We start from the raw sequence: 17,216 nt of genomic DNA, 5'->3' as shown, positions 1-17,216 counted from the left end.
GACCCTTCCCTGGGTCACTAACATCACTATTCTGATCTGTGAAAACTTTCACAGTTCAGTACGGGTCAGCTGACCCCTCCCTGGGTCATGTACATCACTATTCTGACCTGTGAAAACTTTCACAGTTCAGTACGGGTCAGCTGACCCTTCCCTGGGTCACTAACATCGCTATTCTGATCTGTGAAAACTTTCACAGTTCAGTACGGGTCAGCTGACCCATCCCAGGGTCACTAGCATCGCTTTTCTGATCTGTGAAAATTTTCACAGTTCAGTACGGGTCAGCTGACCCTTCCCTGGGTCACTAACATCGCTATTCTGATCTGTGAAAACTTTCACAGTTCAGTACGGGTCAGCTGACCCCTCCCTGGGTCACTAGAATCACTTTTCTGATCTGTGAAAACTTTCACAGTTCAGTACAGGTCAGCTGACCCTTCCCTGGGTCACTAACATCGCTATTCTGATCTGTGAAAACTTTCACAGTTGAGTTTTGGTCAGCTGACCCTTCCCTGGGTCATGTACATCACTATTCTGATCTGTGAAAACTTTCACAGTTCAGTACGGGTCAGCTGACCCTTCCCTGGGTCACTAACATCGCTATTCTGATCTGTGAAAACTTTAGTATAGTGATGTACATGACCCTGAAAGTTTTTACAGATCAGAAAAGTGATTCTAGTGACCCTGGGATGGATCAGCTGACCAGTACTGAACTGTGAAAGTTTTCACAGATCAGAATAGTGATGTACATTATCTGTACAAGGTCATTTATATATATATATATATATATATATATATCATATTATACAAAAAACGGGGGGCAGAGCAAAGAGAAACACGACCACGAGATAAAAAGCTATTGTGAAAGTTTTCACAAATCGAGCTCGACCTAAAACAATGTTATTTTATTCCAGCAGTCTGCGTGTTCATTGGTAATAGACGTTAAACATGAAGAACGCCTTTATTTCACATTCCTTACTGGCGGACTTTCCAAGGGGTTTACGGACAAGAGTTTTGCTGTGAAAAAATTCACAGATCAAGCTGGTGAAGATGACACCAGTTTCATTCCTCTAAGTGTCCAACATTTGGAGATATAGCCATTATAAAATTAAGAGTCGCTACGAAAAAAAAAAACTGATTTCGGCCCAAAGGACAGCGTCACCTTAATTCACAAATCATGGAGAACGATATTTGGTATTATTTGCATGTCTATGACAGCGCACTGCGTATTTATAGCCAAAAGAAATCTGAATATCAAACCGCAAACTATCTTTACTGCGGTATTTTGGCGTATATATTCTACGAGATTACACACGCGTACTATTGATATTCTCATGTGATAGTGTTGTGCCTTCATATTCAGCCTGGCCTACTTGTCTGCATATCTTTATTGGTCATTTTAATATCAGTGTCTTAATGCATTAAGCGTTTTCTTCATAACTGTGTTTTATTTTCCAGGAAAAAGCTTAACGTGTTATTAATTGTGTTCATAGTGGGCTGCTTATAAGGTGTAGTGAATTTGCTCCGCCAATATCACCTACATTTATCCACATTAAGCGCTTATTTTTCATGGTGAGTGGTTAGAATGTCCAGCTTTGCTGGACGCGTTTGCCGCCATATATAGCATCTCTTGGACATGCTGCAGTATCGGACCCCTCGTGAGTGAGAATGGGGTGGAAATCAAGTCAAGTATTCTCATGTTTCAGAAACATGGATCTCGAAAGTGTGGGAGAAATAACAATTTTACAAAAGAAAACTTGTAAATTGACATTTATTCGACTTTAATCTGTCCTTTTTTTAATTTTGGTTTATAAAGATGCAAAACGGAATAAACAAATATCTGAAAAGAAGTCAATATTTATTTTGTGCACAAGAAATTTGTGCATTCGGTTTTAATTTAAATTTTGGTATTTACCATAGCATTTAAAAATACATCAACCGTTCGTTTTTTGTTTTTCTTGACGTGGTTAAAAACGAAAAAGGAATGGACGCAAAAGTACATGGACCGGACACTCACATTCTGTTTACTTTCTGCTTCTTTTAAGATGATGAAGCCAGAAGAATGGAGGACACCACAACATCAGAGACTGGAGAAAAACACAAGGTGAGCGCCTGGACATTTTAAGAATTAGCTGCATGAATAAAACACAATACATTCTTTTTTAATGTTTTACTTTTCTGTTTCAATCAATGACTGATGATGTGGTGGTTAAGCAAGCAACAGTATTCACTTTGAATCAATTTTAGTACAAAAGGCCGAAGGGACGCTGACACAAACGTGTCTCCGGCAGAACACAACACACACACAGCTGCGTTTCCCTTTTATTGCACAGAAGCGCATTTTTAAAGGATGCGATGCCAAGAGAGAGGCCAATTTGCTTTCCCAGATGATTAGCAGCTGGAATCTGGAGCAAGGGGAAGAGAGAAAATTGAGAGGGAAAATAGGACATACCCACAAATCACAGTTTAATATTATATACGTCCGAGGACATAACATAATAAATGAAAGCCATCTATCAGTAATACAAATGTCAAGGATAGCTGCATTCACAGTCACTGCAGTTGCTTACAGGTTTAAGCACTTCCCCACTAATATGGGTAAGTCTTGAAATGTTTGATTTATTCAACAGATTAAAACATCTGCTTGAATATGTATCTGTATGAACAGCTGAAGTTACAACCACATTCAAGTAACCATAGTGACATAATCAAAAATGTTTTATTACAGTTGACAGAATGTTTTTAAATAAATGAGTCCATAAATAAAAGGTGTTGTCACGCCCATAAAATAACAAAATGCTCTATGAATGCAACTGTATGAAGTGGCATTGCCATACTAGGCATTATGATGTTGATGTTTAATTAGAAATAAAGTCAATCTGGTTAGTAATAAGTGAAGGTGGTTGTCAGGGACTTAACTCAGGCCCCGTTTACACGTACATGGTTATTTTGAAAAACGGAGACATTTCCCTTCGTTTGCGCCTTTCGTTTACACGCAAACGGAGAATTCGCCTCTGAAAACGAGTCTTTCTAAAAACTCTGGCCAGAGTGGAGATTTTGAAAATCTTCGTTTGCACGTTTGCATGTAAACTGAGACAAACGGGTATTTAGGCAGCCCACGTCACAGTATGAGCCAGAGCTCGCACATATGTCAAAAGTGCGACCTATGTTTACATGTGATCATGGAAGTGTTCAGAGTAGCAGTCGCATTTATGTTGGTGCAAACTCTTCTCGTGTGTTTGCATTTGCAAATACAGCTGCTCCATTATGTCGAGGAGCAGAGACGAATGAGTGCTCGGAGATCAGCAATTTTGCAACAACTTTGAATCACTTCAAGAGGAATTCGGGATTCTTTTTCGGGATTCTGATTGGCTTACGTGGGCTTGAGCTGCTCGTTACACTCTTGACATCATATATACACGGGTACGTGTAAATGAACACTTTTCTGAAAACTGACATGTGTGCACAATGTTATTTTTGAAACCGGAGAGGTTGAAATGTCCGTTTATGAAAATAGCCGCCCACGTGTAAACGTAGCCTCAGTCACGCACTCAGTCACCACCATCATCAATCACCACGTTCACCAGATCACAATCACCTGACTACTGATTCCCTCCACCTGTCAGCAATCAGCTCCAGCTCCTTAAATACTGCACTCCATCTGTTCACTCACTGTCTGGTCTCATCCTTACCTTGTTGTGTTCCTGGATTGTCTTAACTGTGTTACTCACCTATGGTTCCCGTGCTGTCCTGGCTCTCCTTAGTCTAGTGATGGGAAACCGAGGCTTTCTGAAGCGTTTGAGGCTTTCATCAAATTGTGCCGAAAAATGGTTCATTACTCGAAGCTTTTAACACAGTGCGCATTAGTGACATCTGGTGGTCAGACTTGTTTTCTTCACCATATCTAAATCATTGCGGAGCAGATCTACGGTTTGAAAAATCACAAATTCAAATCCATGACATACAGATCTAATCTGATGTAATCTCATCTAAATTAATTTGTGACAATGAGACCACAACTCGTGTCATGTGTAACCTGCATGATCAACAGATTCACATATTTGATTAGTAATATAAAATACAATGATGTGATCATAACTGACATTAGTAGTTAAACAATATTTTAGATGAGCTGTTTAACCCTTATGTTCTGTTTGGGTTCTCTGAGACCCCAGCAATAAAACATGATTAAATGCATTTTCCTTTATGTAGGCTATCAGTGAAGCGCGAATGTTTTCAAACCAGCTGTCTCGACTTTCCGATACTGCATGACGTTTGAAGCTTCAAACGTCATCAATCACGTGGTATTGTCATTTTGATACAAGCATCGGTACAGTGTGTGATACAATAGTGCTTTGAAAACTGTGTCGGAGCATCGAAGCCCCGGTATCAACCGTCCCATCACTACCTTAGTCCCTGCTCTTCTTTGCTTCTTACCTCGTTGTTTGCTAGATCACTTGGAAAGGAAACAAAGACTGCATCAGTATCAGATAAGCTATACCAAGACTTTACTATACCAAACCCACTTACCTGGACTGCTTTCATTGCTGTGTTGATCTATCGTCTGCTTTCAATAAACCTGCTGTTGTTTACGTCACTTACCTTCGTGTACCTCGTCTATCTGCTGACAGTGGTAATGCTGTTTGTGGAGTTGTTTAATCTTCCTCTGCTAAGATCTTTTATCTTCAGTTGATTTCCTATAAGGCTGCAGCTGAAGTCAGTTGTAGTTCTTGTTTTTTTTTTTTTTTTTTTTTTTTTTTCCTCCTGTTCTTGGTGTTTCTCTTTCCTTTGATTCTGCTTGTTAACAGCAGCTATCTTCAATAATGCTCAATCACTTAATCACTTTATCTCATTAACTCCAACACTGATTTAGTGTTCCATTTAACAGCCTGTAGTGTGTACACTGAAGAGTGTTCATTTCATGTGGGCTAACCCATGTGGGGCCTACATGGCTGTGCTGGCTGGAAAGCCAGTGGGACGGTGACAGTTAAGGGGTTAAGAAAATTATGATTGCTTATTCATTAATAATAAAAAAGAAAGGAACAGTAAATCCACCCCTTCAGTGTCTCCAGTCTTGGAATATAAAATGCATTTTGATGAGTTTTGATCTTATTTTCATGATCTGACAAAGTTACAATGTTTCAATAGTATATATATATATTTTTTTTTTTTTTATTTAAACAAAGATATTCACAATATGACATTTAAAGGGATTTTCCACCCACAAATGAACATTTTTTTTTTTTTAATTATTGCCCTCAGGTCATCAAAGATGCAGGTGACTTTTTTTTTTTTTTCAGTAGAACAGTAAAAATAATTTTTAGCTGAAACCGTGGTCCTTTTGTGTTTCATAAAATTCAAGTCAGCAGCTGTCGTCACTTGGTGAGTGAATAAAAGCATATCAGGCAATGAGAAATGATCGATCTGTGCAAGAAACTAAACTTTATAACATTATTACCTGTAATCCATAGCCTCAGGCAAACAGAGAAGTCCAGTTTGGACAGTTTGTTTTAATGAACTGGTTCAAACAATTGATTCATGAATAAACTAGAATCTCCGGTTCACGTTTGTGCAAATCACTGGCTCATCAGTTCTTCAGTCTGAGCTCAAACTGTTTCCTCAGTTCAGTGACTGTCAGAGTAATGGAGCACTGAATGAGTTGGAAAAAACAGCATCATAAGCTCATAGACGCCAGTATATTGGCTCATTTCAAGTCAGGCATGTCCGAAACTGAGTTTTGATTGAGTAACTTGTGGATCTGTGCTGCTTGAGCTGCAGACTGTTTCAGACAGCTCAGTATGACTTGGTGATCTGGTTCATCTAGTTGAATAAAAAGAACCGGTTCAAAGAATGATTAATTCAAGAACCAGACATAAATCCAGACCAGGGCCGGCCCAGACCATTTTGCCCCGCCATTGTGTTCATAATATGTGACCTGATCCAGCAAAATGAGTCACAGTGACCCAAATTTCAAAATTGAGATTTTGGTATCAAAGATGAGACAATAAGCTTTAAAATGATATCCTAGTCAAATTCATACCTTGAATGGTTTTAAAGATATAACCATTTGAATTATGGTCGTCTGCCCTCTTTTTCAAATTGAAAACCTGAGAAAATCGCTTTTAAAGTTTTTTTTGCCCGTTTTTTTGTTGATATCTTTCAAAATCCATTGCATTAAAAGGAATAAACTATATATTTTACAGCTTAATTTGACCAAAGACATTTTTATATATATAAATGCTAAACCAGGCTGAAGCTCAAATTATTTGAAAGTATTTATTTGAATTAACACTTTAAGACCTGAAGGCTTTTTTAGAGGGTTTTTTTTTTTTTTTCCTGAGCGACACACACAAAAGTAAAGACTCATAACTCCAAAACTCTAGCAAGGAGAGTCAAAAGGTAGGTATCATTTGATAGAAAACATTTTAAGAAAATATAAATTACATTACATTTGGACATTTTCTTGCTGAGAAACAGCTGATAAAAGACAAAAATATATATATATTTTTTTAAATAATTTTTATTTTTTTATTATTTGACATGGAATAACTCAGAAACACAATAAGATCGCTAAAAAAATATTTTTTGGTGATGCTCTCCTATATGTGAACTGCATCTGGTTCAAATTTCGTGGTGATAGCATAAAGAATAGTTTGAAAAATTGTTGTTCATTTTTTCCGCAGCCAGGTGGCGCCAACGGGCGGTAAACTCCGGTTTAGAGGTGCTTCTCAGCACTCGTTAGGAGTTTTACAAAATGGTTAGATGTTCAGTTAGCGGCTGTGCTGTTTTTGTTGTAAACGCATATTACTCAGACTCATTAGAGGGTAAAAAACAACGCAACAGAAGCATGTTGGAGGCTTGATATGAAAGTTTAAAGTCTTTGGTTTTGTATGCAAAAATAATTTTTGTGCTACCTATATGGATTCAATTTTTATTGGCTTTTAAAGAGAGACACGCAAATGGGAGTTTTATTTTATAAGGCGCGCTAGTCTGACAGGAGGATGGCTGGACCGATCGCGTGCCTGTCAGTCGAAACGGGGCTTCCCATTGTTAAAAATCAGCGTTTAGGTCAGTGTGTTTACATTTCTAAGCTGTTTGATTGATTCTATACAACGTGTAACACCATATTTGTAGAGCAGAGATAATGACATTTCAGGGATACCGGGAAATGCTCATAAGTGATGAGAGGAGTTGAGAAGTTAGGGGCGTCCAGCGAATTTAGTAAAACCATGTCAAATTTAATAGCCATTTAAATACCTTTACTCAATTGTCTGGACTACGAAACTTTGGGAGATTATTTTTGAAAGTCTGTTCTTTGAAATTAGTCTACAAAAAAAATTTGATTTTTTTTTCATTGTTTTTCCACATTATTGGCCCATATCTTAAAATAGAACGTTGCGACTTCCGACTCATTTCGCCAGATCGGGTCACATATATTTAAAAAAAGGCTGATTATGTTTAAACAACACAAAAAAAGGACCAAAAGACAGCCTAAACACAAATAGCAAGAATAATTACATCTAGCATTCATGCACAAGCTATTCATTGAGCACTAGCAAAAGTGTTCATTTTCCAGTAGATGGCAGCAATCTTCCACTAAATATTTTCAACATGAATGAAACTGAGAAATGTCTTCCTTAATTTGAATTTTACATATTATTTTATAAATATAATTAGGCCTACTAATTTTGGCACATAAATTTAAAAAAATGCCATAGGCCTATATACCCCCCCCCCCCCCCCCCCAAAAAAAATAACTGTAGTGTAAAAACATTAATAAATAAGTGATATTACATACTTTTAAAAAACTGACATGATTGTTTCACAATCCCACTGTCTGGAGCCTCTGGAGAACCCAGAACACCTGTTTGCATAAAGTTTAAGGTAAAAATAACTGCCATTAATTCGTGAACATTACTATCTTACTACTTTGCAATTAGATAAACTGTTAATTAGTTACATCACTTTACCTTTGTTTTTATCCCCTTTTTTCCTATTCTTTTCATCTTCCCTGCATCAGAGGGCTTCTGTCTTTTTGACACTGTAAGCTATGCACACTATAATGCTAATTTATAATGTGTCATCATGTGAATTCAGCCATCCATCACAATCAGGGAACTTTCATCGTGTCTACCCCTGGCGTGAGTTAAGCACCCTCAAACGAAAGCAATGCTGTCTACATTGGATGTGGCGAGAGATGACACAAAACAACAAATTTCCAATGGTAAACTGATTGCACGTGACTAATTTCTGATACACTTCAAGCAAAAAAAAAAAAGGGGGGTGTACTCACACTAGGCGTTCTGACTGTACCCGAGCACATTTGACCCCCAAAGCCTGGTTCATTTAACAAGTGTGATTGCTCCGTTCCGTGCCCGGGTGTGGTTCGTTTAGCCACCAGGGTATCCAACTTATTCATTCCGGCGGAGGATGGTGAAGGGGCCAATGAACCTAGGACTCCGCTTCCAATGAACCTAGGATTCAGCTTCCTACAGGGCAGGCGCATCCTAATGTCCTTCTGTCCTGGCTAGTAGTTGGGTGCTTCAGAACGTCGAAGGTCAGCTGCCATTCTATGCCTGTGTAGGGTTCGTTGGAGTTGAAGATGTGCTGAGTCCCAGACCCTCTCGCTCTCCTGGAACCAGTAATCCACTGCTGGCACATCCGACGGTTCCCCGGTCCAGGGGAACAGTGGGGGTTGGTAGCCGAGTATGCATTGAAAGGGAGTAAGCCCAGTGGTGGATTGGCGGAGAGAGTTCTGGGCGTACTCGGCCCAACCCAGAAACTGGTTCCAGGAGTCCTGGTGGCCGTGACAGAAGGTACGTAGGAAACGGCCGATCTCCTGTATCTTCCTCTCCGTCTGCCCATTCGTTTGGGGATGGTAGCCAGAGGAGAGGCTTACAGTCACACCTAGGAGCTTGAAGAAAGCTTTCCAGACTCGTGAAGTGAACTGTGGTCCGTGGTCAGATACAATATCTTCAGGAAGTCCATAGTATCTGAAAACACAGTTAAACATTATTTCAGCAGTTTCCATTGCTGTGGGCAATCCTCACAGGGGAATTAGATGATATGACTTTGAGAATCGGTCCACCACCACCACCATGACACAGGTGCATCTGTCGGAGACTGGAAGGTCTGTGATGAAATCCACTCCTAGGTGTGACCAGGAGCGATTTGGAACGGGCAGAGGAGGGAAGATGGCACATTCCCTGCACCCTTGCACATACCTCCTGATGTCAACTGCCATGTTCGGCCACCAGAAGCATTGTTTTAACAAAGAGAGGGTTTCACTGACCCCTGGGTGGCCAGTGCCCAGTGACGTGGATGAGGGGAGTGCGCTGTGTCTGGGTGACGTATTGCAAACCTTGTGGGCAACCCGGCGGGGTGTTGGTAGAGGCATTGGACTCGGGCAGAGTTTCTTCAGACCAGACGATAGGATTCACAATAAGTTTCTCTGGGAGTATGGGCTCTGGATCTTCTGTATTCTCATCAGGTCCATGAATGCGGGAGAGAGCATCAGCCTTGACATTTTTAGATCCTGGTCGATAGGAGATCATGAAATTAAACCTGGTGAAGAAGAGAGCCTCGCTCGACGGGGATTTAACCTCTTGGCGTCTCGTAGATACTCCAGGTTCTTATGGTTCGTAAGAACCACAAATGGATGTTGGGCTCCTTCGAGCCAATGCCTCCACTCCTCCAGGACGAACTTGATGGCAAGAAGCTCCCTGTTCCTGATGTCATAATTTACCTCCGCTGGGTTGAGTTTGCGGGAGAAGGCACATGGGTGAAGTCTACTGGGGTTCTCCTGCTGCTGGGATAGGACTGCTCCCACTCCTGTGGTGGAAGCATCATCCTCAGCGATGAAAGGTGTATCTGGGTCGGGATGGACCAGGAGGGGAGTGGAGGTGAAAGCTCTCTATAAGGTGTCATAGGCTTGGGTGGCGGCTGGGGTCCAGGACAGATACTTGGGCTTGCTGCATAATAGGTGATGGGGTGGTGATGATACTGTAACCTTGGATGAATCTACTATAGAAATTGGCAAATCTTTGCAGTTCTTTTATGGATGTGGGGATGGGCCAGTCCTTTATGGCGGAGACCTTCCTCTCGTCCATCCGGATGCCACTGTGATGTTGTAGCCAGGGAACTGCACTGAGGGCTGGAGGAAGATGCATTTCTCGGCCTTAAGGAACAGGTCGAAAGCCCTCAGGCGTTGCAGGACCTCCGCAACGTGGCGGCGATGGTCGGCCAGGCTCCAGGAGTAGATCAGGATGTCGTAGACATATACCAGAACTGACTTGTGCAGGAACTCCCGGAGCACCTCATGCATGAAATCCTGAAATACGGAGGGGGCGTTGACGAGTCCATAGGGCATGACAAGATACTCGTAGTGACCAGTAGGGTCACGAAGGCTGTCTTCCGCGCTGTGGAGGTCCAACTTGGTGAACACAGTGGCATCTCGGAGATGTTCCAGTGCTGATGGGATGAGAGGAAGTGGGTATCTGAATTTGATGGTTATTTTATTGAGAGCTCTGTAGTCTATGCAGGGCCGCAAGCCTCCGTCCTTCTTCGACACAGAAAAAAAAACTGGAAGCAGCAGGGAAAGTAGACGGATGAATGTAGCCTTGAGACAGAGCTTTGTTGATGTAGTCCTCCATGGCCTTCTCCTCCGGGATGGAAAGGGAGTAAATTTCCCCTCTAGGCACTGGCTCACCGGGAATCAGATCTATGGCACAGTCCCATGGCCGGTGTGGAGGCAGCTTGGAGGCCTTCTTGGGACAGAAGACATCACTGAAGTGGGAGTAACATTTAGGAATGTCTAAGTGGACATTCAACAGAAGTAGCACAGACTTGGATTTCTTCAGAACGTGGAGAACTTGGAACAGGAAACTCAGGAAAACAGTCATTAAAACATTGATTATCCCACTTCAGGATCTCTCCTGTCCTCCAGGAGATGATGGGGTTGGGCTGCTCCAACCATGGGTGCCCTAATATCACGTCAGCTGTTGAATCCTCCAGAACCAGCAGGTGGATTTCCATACTTTTTTTGTGAAGTATGCCGATCTGGAGTTAAATGGGGCAGACGCTGTAGCACACTTGTCTTAGAGGTGTTCTAGTCACCGAGTGGATTTGGTAGGTTTTCGGCATGGCAGTTGTTTTGAGCTGAAGCTGGCGGCAGAGGGCTCCAGAAATGAAATTCCCGGCTGACCCAGAGTCGAGGAGAGCATTAACTGGAAGACATAAGTCGGCAACAGTAAGGTTTACAACAATGGTAAGTGGTTTCATCTTATTTAACGTAGGCATGATAACACTCACCATGGGTCGTGCAGGACAAGTGGGGCATTCAGCAATGTATTGCCCAGCTTGACCGCAATATAGATAAAGGTTCTGGGTCAGCCATCTCTGCCGCTCAGCTGATGAAAGACGAGAATTTTCTATTTGCATGGGCTCGTTGGCTGGTTCTGGGGAGCTGACGGATTCTGGTCGACGGAGGATGGATGGGAAGAATGACTGGCCCTGGTGCTCTTCGAGAAACGACTGCATACGAGTGGCGAATCTGATGGAGAGTTGAATGAAACGTTCTAGCCTGATGGAATCCTCGTATGCAGCAAGATGCAACTGCACGCAGGGATCCAGACCTTGACTGTATGTGGAGATCAGGGCTTGTTCGTTCCAACCACTTGATGCTGCTAGGGTTCTAAACTGGAGAGCATAGTCAGTCACAGACATGGAACCTTGTTTTAATTGATATAATCTCTCACCAATCGATTAATCCCAGGCAGGTTTTCCAAAAACTTCTTTGAAATGAGCAATGAAGCTTGACAGAGACTGAACAATGGGGTTTTTCTGTACTGTTTCAAATACAAATTATATTCACAAATGCATACAGTCTCACACTCACACAAAACTGTTTTGAATCATGTGCTGCTAATGTAACTCCAATTTTATTCATGCCATGTACATTCAAGTTCACTCAACTACATACTCAGAACGTCATATGCATCCTCATCAGTGAATGGGCACGGAATAAAATCATAACACAGAATTAATGAATAAAGGATAACATGAAACACATACAGTATACTGTCTGTTGTTCGGCCGCCAGTGGGAGACATGGTGGTCACGGAAATGCAACTCGACTGTTAGAGCCATAACAACATTAATAATTTTGTAATATTTTTTCCTTATATTAAGAATGGTTATGTTTTCGAAAAATGTGTATTTTGAATTATTTGTATTTGTATCACATGACTGTGGCTAGTTATATACGTATTACGTATGCGTAAAAAACTTTGAGGAAGAGTACCTAAGGAAGGAAGGGTTGGAACTAGACAGTCTTTTGACCGTGAAAATTCCTTGTTTTGGAAACTGGAATAAGTGTAGACTTTCTTTTTGATTTTATTTTGTAATGTAACAAGACAAAGAAAAAGTAAACATTTACAAGAAAAGTATTTGATTCATGCGTCAAATCCTTTGTGCCACACCCTAATGGAAATGGTGAAGAACAAGGCTTGGATCGCCATTACATCGACTAAAACGTGAACTGTGCACCGTAAGTCTTTTTTTATATATACATTTGCTAACAACCAAATCAGTCGTGATGAGAAACCGTAATCACGTAGTTAGTGTGGACGGCTATTAGGCTAACTAACGAGTGTGACAGACGCCTGATCAAAGCTTGTGTGTGGTGCCATTATAAATTATTATAAATGACCGACCGATTACTAATTATAATATAAATTATAATTGTAAATCATTATAAATTGTAAGCTAATCATTATAAATTGTAAGCTGGTGTGTGGTGGGCGTTCTGGCGCAGTATGGCTGCCGTCGCATCATCCAGGTGGATGCTGCACATTGGTGGTGGTTGAGGAGATTCCCCCTTAATATGTAAAGCGCTTTGAGTGTCCAGAAAAGCGCTATATAAATGTAAGGAATTATTATTATTATTATAAAGCTTATTAGTTTTTGTTAGTAATCAATAGGCCTACTCCTAGATGACCAATACTAGCTTTGCTATCGCCTGATACATGATAATAATCTGTACAATATTGTGATCTGAGCAGTGTTACATATCGTTAGTTAACACCGGCCTCCTGCCCTGTTCTCCAATGGTTCTCCTCACACCACAGCTCAATTTGTCTCCTCTGACCGTTATTCTGTCTAATCCTGGCCTGTCACTGCTCTCTTGACCACATAGCAGGCTAATTATGGCTGTGGTCCATTATATGAGTATGAATAAACATTTACAATTTCCTCAGCATCTGAACTGTCATTGCGATCTATTGTTTTCCTTTTGTTTATATTGACCGCACTCCCTCCCGTTACGTCACTTCCGATTAGGCATTTTTCAGATGCGGAAGTAAAATTTTCTCACAAAAAAACGACTCCAGTAGCCTAAGTAGCATATTTATATGTGTATTTTAAAGAAAATCTAGTTCCTACATTATTTTTCTATACATTGAATCACTGAAGCTCTAACCTGCAAAATGCACTTTAAATATATTAGGCAGTGTCTTAGCATAAGTGCATTTCTTCCTGTTTTCTTCCATTCCAAAAGTTGCATCGTATATGACGTAAGGGTGCTCCGTTAAGTGCAATGTGAGTGCAGGCCAGCAGGGGAGTGGGGAGGGGGGACAATCGCACTCGGGCTCATTTCAGAGAGCCTAGTGTGAGTACACCCTTAGTTAAGTTTTTTTGGGGAGCTTTTGCTTTATTTGGTAATATTTTGAATTAATAGTTTTAAAATAGTATTAAAAATAGTAAAATAAAAAATCACTCAATTTGTTACCCCTATGTATGAGTGGCGCCCCTAGCATTTGCCTATTCCGCCTATGCCATGGGCTTGCCCTGATCCAGACTGTTTGCCTGAGGCTATGGATTAAATGTAATAATGTTGTAAATAATATTACGTTTCTTGCACAGACCGATCATTTCACTTCGGAACACCTCAATATATCGTCAGGAGCCACAGATATATGTGACCAGTCACGGAAAGTAGGGACACAAGTCGGTTCTGGGGCATTTTGAGTTATCCATAGATTCTGAAAGTGTAGTCTCCAAGCTTTCCAACGATGTGTAACACATGAAAATCTGATAATATTTGGAGAAGTTGTGGCCATTTGAAGGTAGGCACTCAAGAAAGCTCTATAGGGAGAAAAACGCCTCTAAAGTTGCAGTTCTCACCTGTTCTCACCTGCTGGGAGTGACAATAGGGCTCATTTACATCTCATTTAGATAAGCCATACCCCCTGTAAAGCTGCATGGACAGCATACCACATGAGAAAACAAAAGAATCACATAATAATGACCTGAAATGACTTGCATAATAATGAGGCCTTTCAGTCAGGTAGGCTGTGAAAAAACCCTCTGTGATGGTGTATATCAAACATACAGAAAAAACAGCAATACTGTGAAATATTATTACAATTTAAAATAATGGTATTATATACTTTAAAATATAGCCTAATGTATTTCTGTGATGCAAAGTGTCTGAACAATGTTATCTCTATGGCATTTCATATAGGCTTTTAGCTTAAAAGCATGTACATTTGGAGAAATATTGATGGATACTCATATGTTTATGTCAATTTTCTATACAGAGGAGTAATATTTCTTCAATATTATTTGTCATCATTATGAGCGCTGGTGTTTTAAATTCATAGGCTACTTGCAGCCGGAGGGCGCTCTGTACAGCTTTAGTCCACAAATGCCTGCTAAAGAAGAATAGGCAATCTAGGAAATAACCGAACTAACAGAGGCCAGAGATCGCTAACTATGGCTATTCAAAACACTTTTCAAGACAATAAATACACGATTGAGACGATGTATGCATGTATTGCCTCAGTATTTGCGTCTGAATAGCGTTGGCTCCGTGGGCGTGGCCACATTAGCGGATAATGAGCTGAATCACGGACTTCTGACATGGCTCTCTTTTCATACAGATTACATAAACACAGAATGTTTGTTTTCGATTTGACTTACACGATTTAAAACTTGACATTTCAACGTTTTTTCAGACATAAGTATATTTTTTTTGTGATTAGTATTCACTAAGTTACAGTTCATTTTCTGAGAACTATCAGATTGGACTTCGTTCAGAGGGAGACGAGAGATCACGCATCATGTTACTTTTTCTTTATTTTTCAAAAAGCACAACATTGTGTTTTTACTCTGAGTGTATACAAATAAAAGAAGACATTTTATAGTTTCAATTGATATATTACTTATGTCTCTATGACAAAAAATGACGGAGTATTTTAAGTCTGTTTTGCTGCAATGTGAAAAAAATCCTGCAAAATGCGCCGACGCGTTACCCGACTCCAGAGAGGTAATGTCTTATGTCGCTTTCATCGTCGCTCAGATCGTCTTCAGAATCAGTGAGCACTTGTTCATAAGCATCCGGCTTGTCGAAGAAGTACTTCAAAACATTTTCAGTGTAACGGCCACGGTTCTTCATTGAATTTTGATATCAGCTAGAGCTGGCCAGAGCGCTGCATAATAAGTAGCCACGCTTTCCAGTATGGAAATACACACAGACAATGACACGCCCATACTGCGTGCTAGAATCTCAGAAAAACAAGCCGATTTCGACCTCAAAATGTACGCTTTTAAATATACCAATACTGCTATCTCAAACACGGAAAGGCTTCTTCATGATCTCAACTAACAGATTCTGCAAAAAAACGAAAATCACCAATTTTTAAAAAAAATGCTTCTTTCTCATTTTGCTCAAGAGTTGTGCTGCCGACTTGTGTCCCTGGTTTCCGTGACGGGTCACATATGCTTTTTTTGACTCTGAAAATGTGATGGTAACCATTGACTTGCATTTTATGAATCGCCATGGTTTCAGCTAAAAAGGACCATGGTTTCAGCTAAAAATCTTGTTTACTGTTCTACTGAAGTCACCTACATCTTGGATGGCCTGAAGGTGAGTAAATTAGCAGCAAATGTTAATTTTTGGTGAACTATCCTGTTAATTTTACTTGGGCCCCATTTAAAAAAAACGTAAGTGAGGTCAGAGTAAAAATTATAGTTCTTTAAGTGGGGTCTCAGACTGTGTCTTCTAGTGGACACTTTGGGAAATGCCATTAACATGACCGATGTCTGAAGCATGTGTGAAAACACTCCAATTTATTGGCTGACAGCTGCCCATGATGTCACACTGGAGTGACCGGAAGTATAAGAGGGCACCTGTAAAGCACTTCATTAGATTTTTGTCTTCAGGAGCCATTTGTTTGTTCAAAAAAGAAATGCATCTGTGTCCCAGGTTTCTTAAGTCTCAGGTTATGTGCCTCAGAGAGGAGCACGCACGTTCAGTGCTTGAGGGATGAAAAATTTCCAATGAGGAAGCTCCACTCACACCTGTCCCTATTCTCTGTGTCTCGTGGTTCGTGTTCTGATGCTACCAAGGCGCGGTGGAAGCTCTGGTCATGGTGTTTGCTGGTTGAGCTCACAGAGAAGTTTGAGAAGGGTTTGAATCTTTCTAGTCATCCAATCCAGCGCTCTGCTGGCGTCATCAAGTTACGATGAGGTTCTGGATGTAGTTGGTGATGACGAGGAAAGTGTGAGCACTGAATCACCAGCCACGCATATAGGGAAATGTTGGAAGTTATGGCTCATGCTACTAAGAGATGATAAACAGAATCCCACTCGTGGCCGATTAGACAAACACTTTCTGACGGTTCATGATCAACCTTTCTCCCTGATCTCTATTCTGAGTTAGAGAGATCATCAGCTTGGCTACATCTTGTCCAGCACTCAAATTATGCTAATATGGAAGGATCAGCTGAGCATGGATTTGTGAAGATGCTGCCTGTGGAAGAGCGGGCTATCTCTCCCAGGGAGAGTCATCTTCTTTGAAGGCTCCTGTCCTGCCATCCAGGCCACTGCAAACCACCTTGCGGTTGAATGGCAGGGCTTATGTGGCAGCAGGTCAGCCTGGGGGGTTCTACAGACTATGGCTGTGTTACAAGCCTACCAGGCAGACCTGCTAAAGGGTCTGGATGAAATTAGGGGTTTGTTCCCTGAGGCTGTCGAGGAGCTGCACAACACTATGGATCTGGATGTCTGTGCCATCAAGCAGACTGCTGCTGCCATTGGGCGAGCGGAGGTGGCAGTGGTGGCCATGGAGAGACATATGTGGTTGAATGTGGCGGATGTAAGGAGGAAAGAGAATAACTTTCTTCTCGATGCTCCACTTGTGCCTTCCAGGCCTTTCAGCACAT

At 41.1% G+C, this 17,216-nt stretch overlaps 1 protein-coding gene across 1 annotated transcript in view; it reads left to right on the top strand.

The window, feature by feature from the left end:
• Window positions 1-17,216, top strand: part of LOC125246123 (interferon-induced very large GTPase 1-like) — a 38,151-nt gene that overhangs the window by 14,995 nt on the left and 5,940 nt on the right. Inside the window, exon 4 of the mRNA XM_048156982.1 lies at window positions 2,040-2,098. Within this exon, the coding sequence (XP_048012939.1) occupies window positions 2,040-2,098 (59 nt within the window). The remainder of the gene's footprint in view (window positions 1-2,039; window positions 2,099-17,216) is intronic.

The sequence above is a fragment of the Megalobrama amblycephala genome, linkage group LG1, assembly GCF_018812025.1.
Source record: "Megalobrama amblycephala isolate DHTTF-2021 linkage group LG1, ASM1881202v1, whole genome shotgun sequence".
NCBI classification, from domain to species: Eukaryota; Metazoa; Chordata; class Actinopteri; order Cypriniformes; family Xenocyprididae; genus Megalobrama; species Megalobrama amblycephala.
Note: the sequence above shows the minus strand (reverse complement) of the source record. Positions and strands in the feature narration are given on the sequence as shown.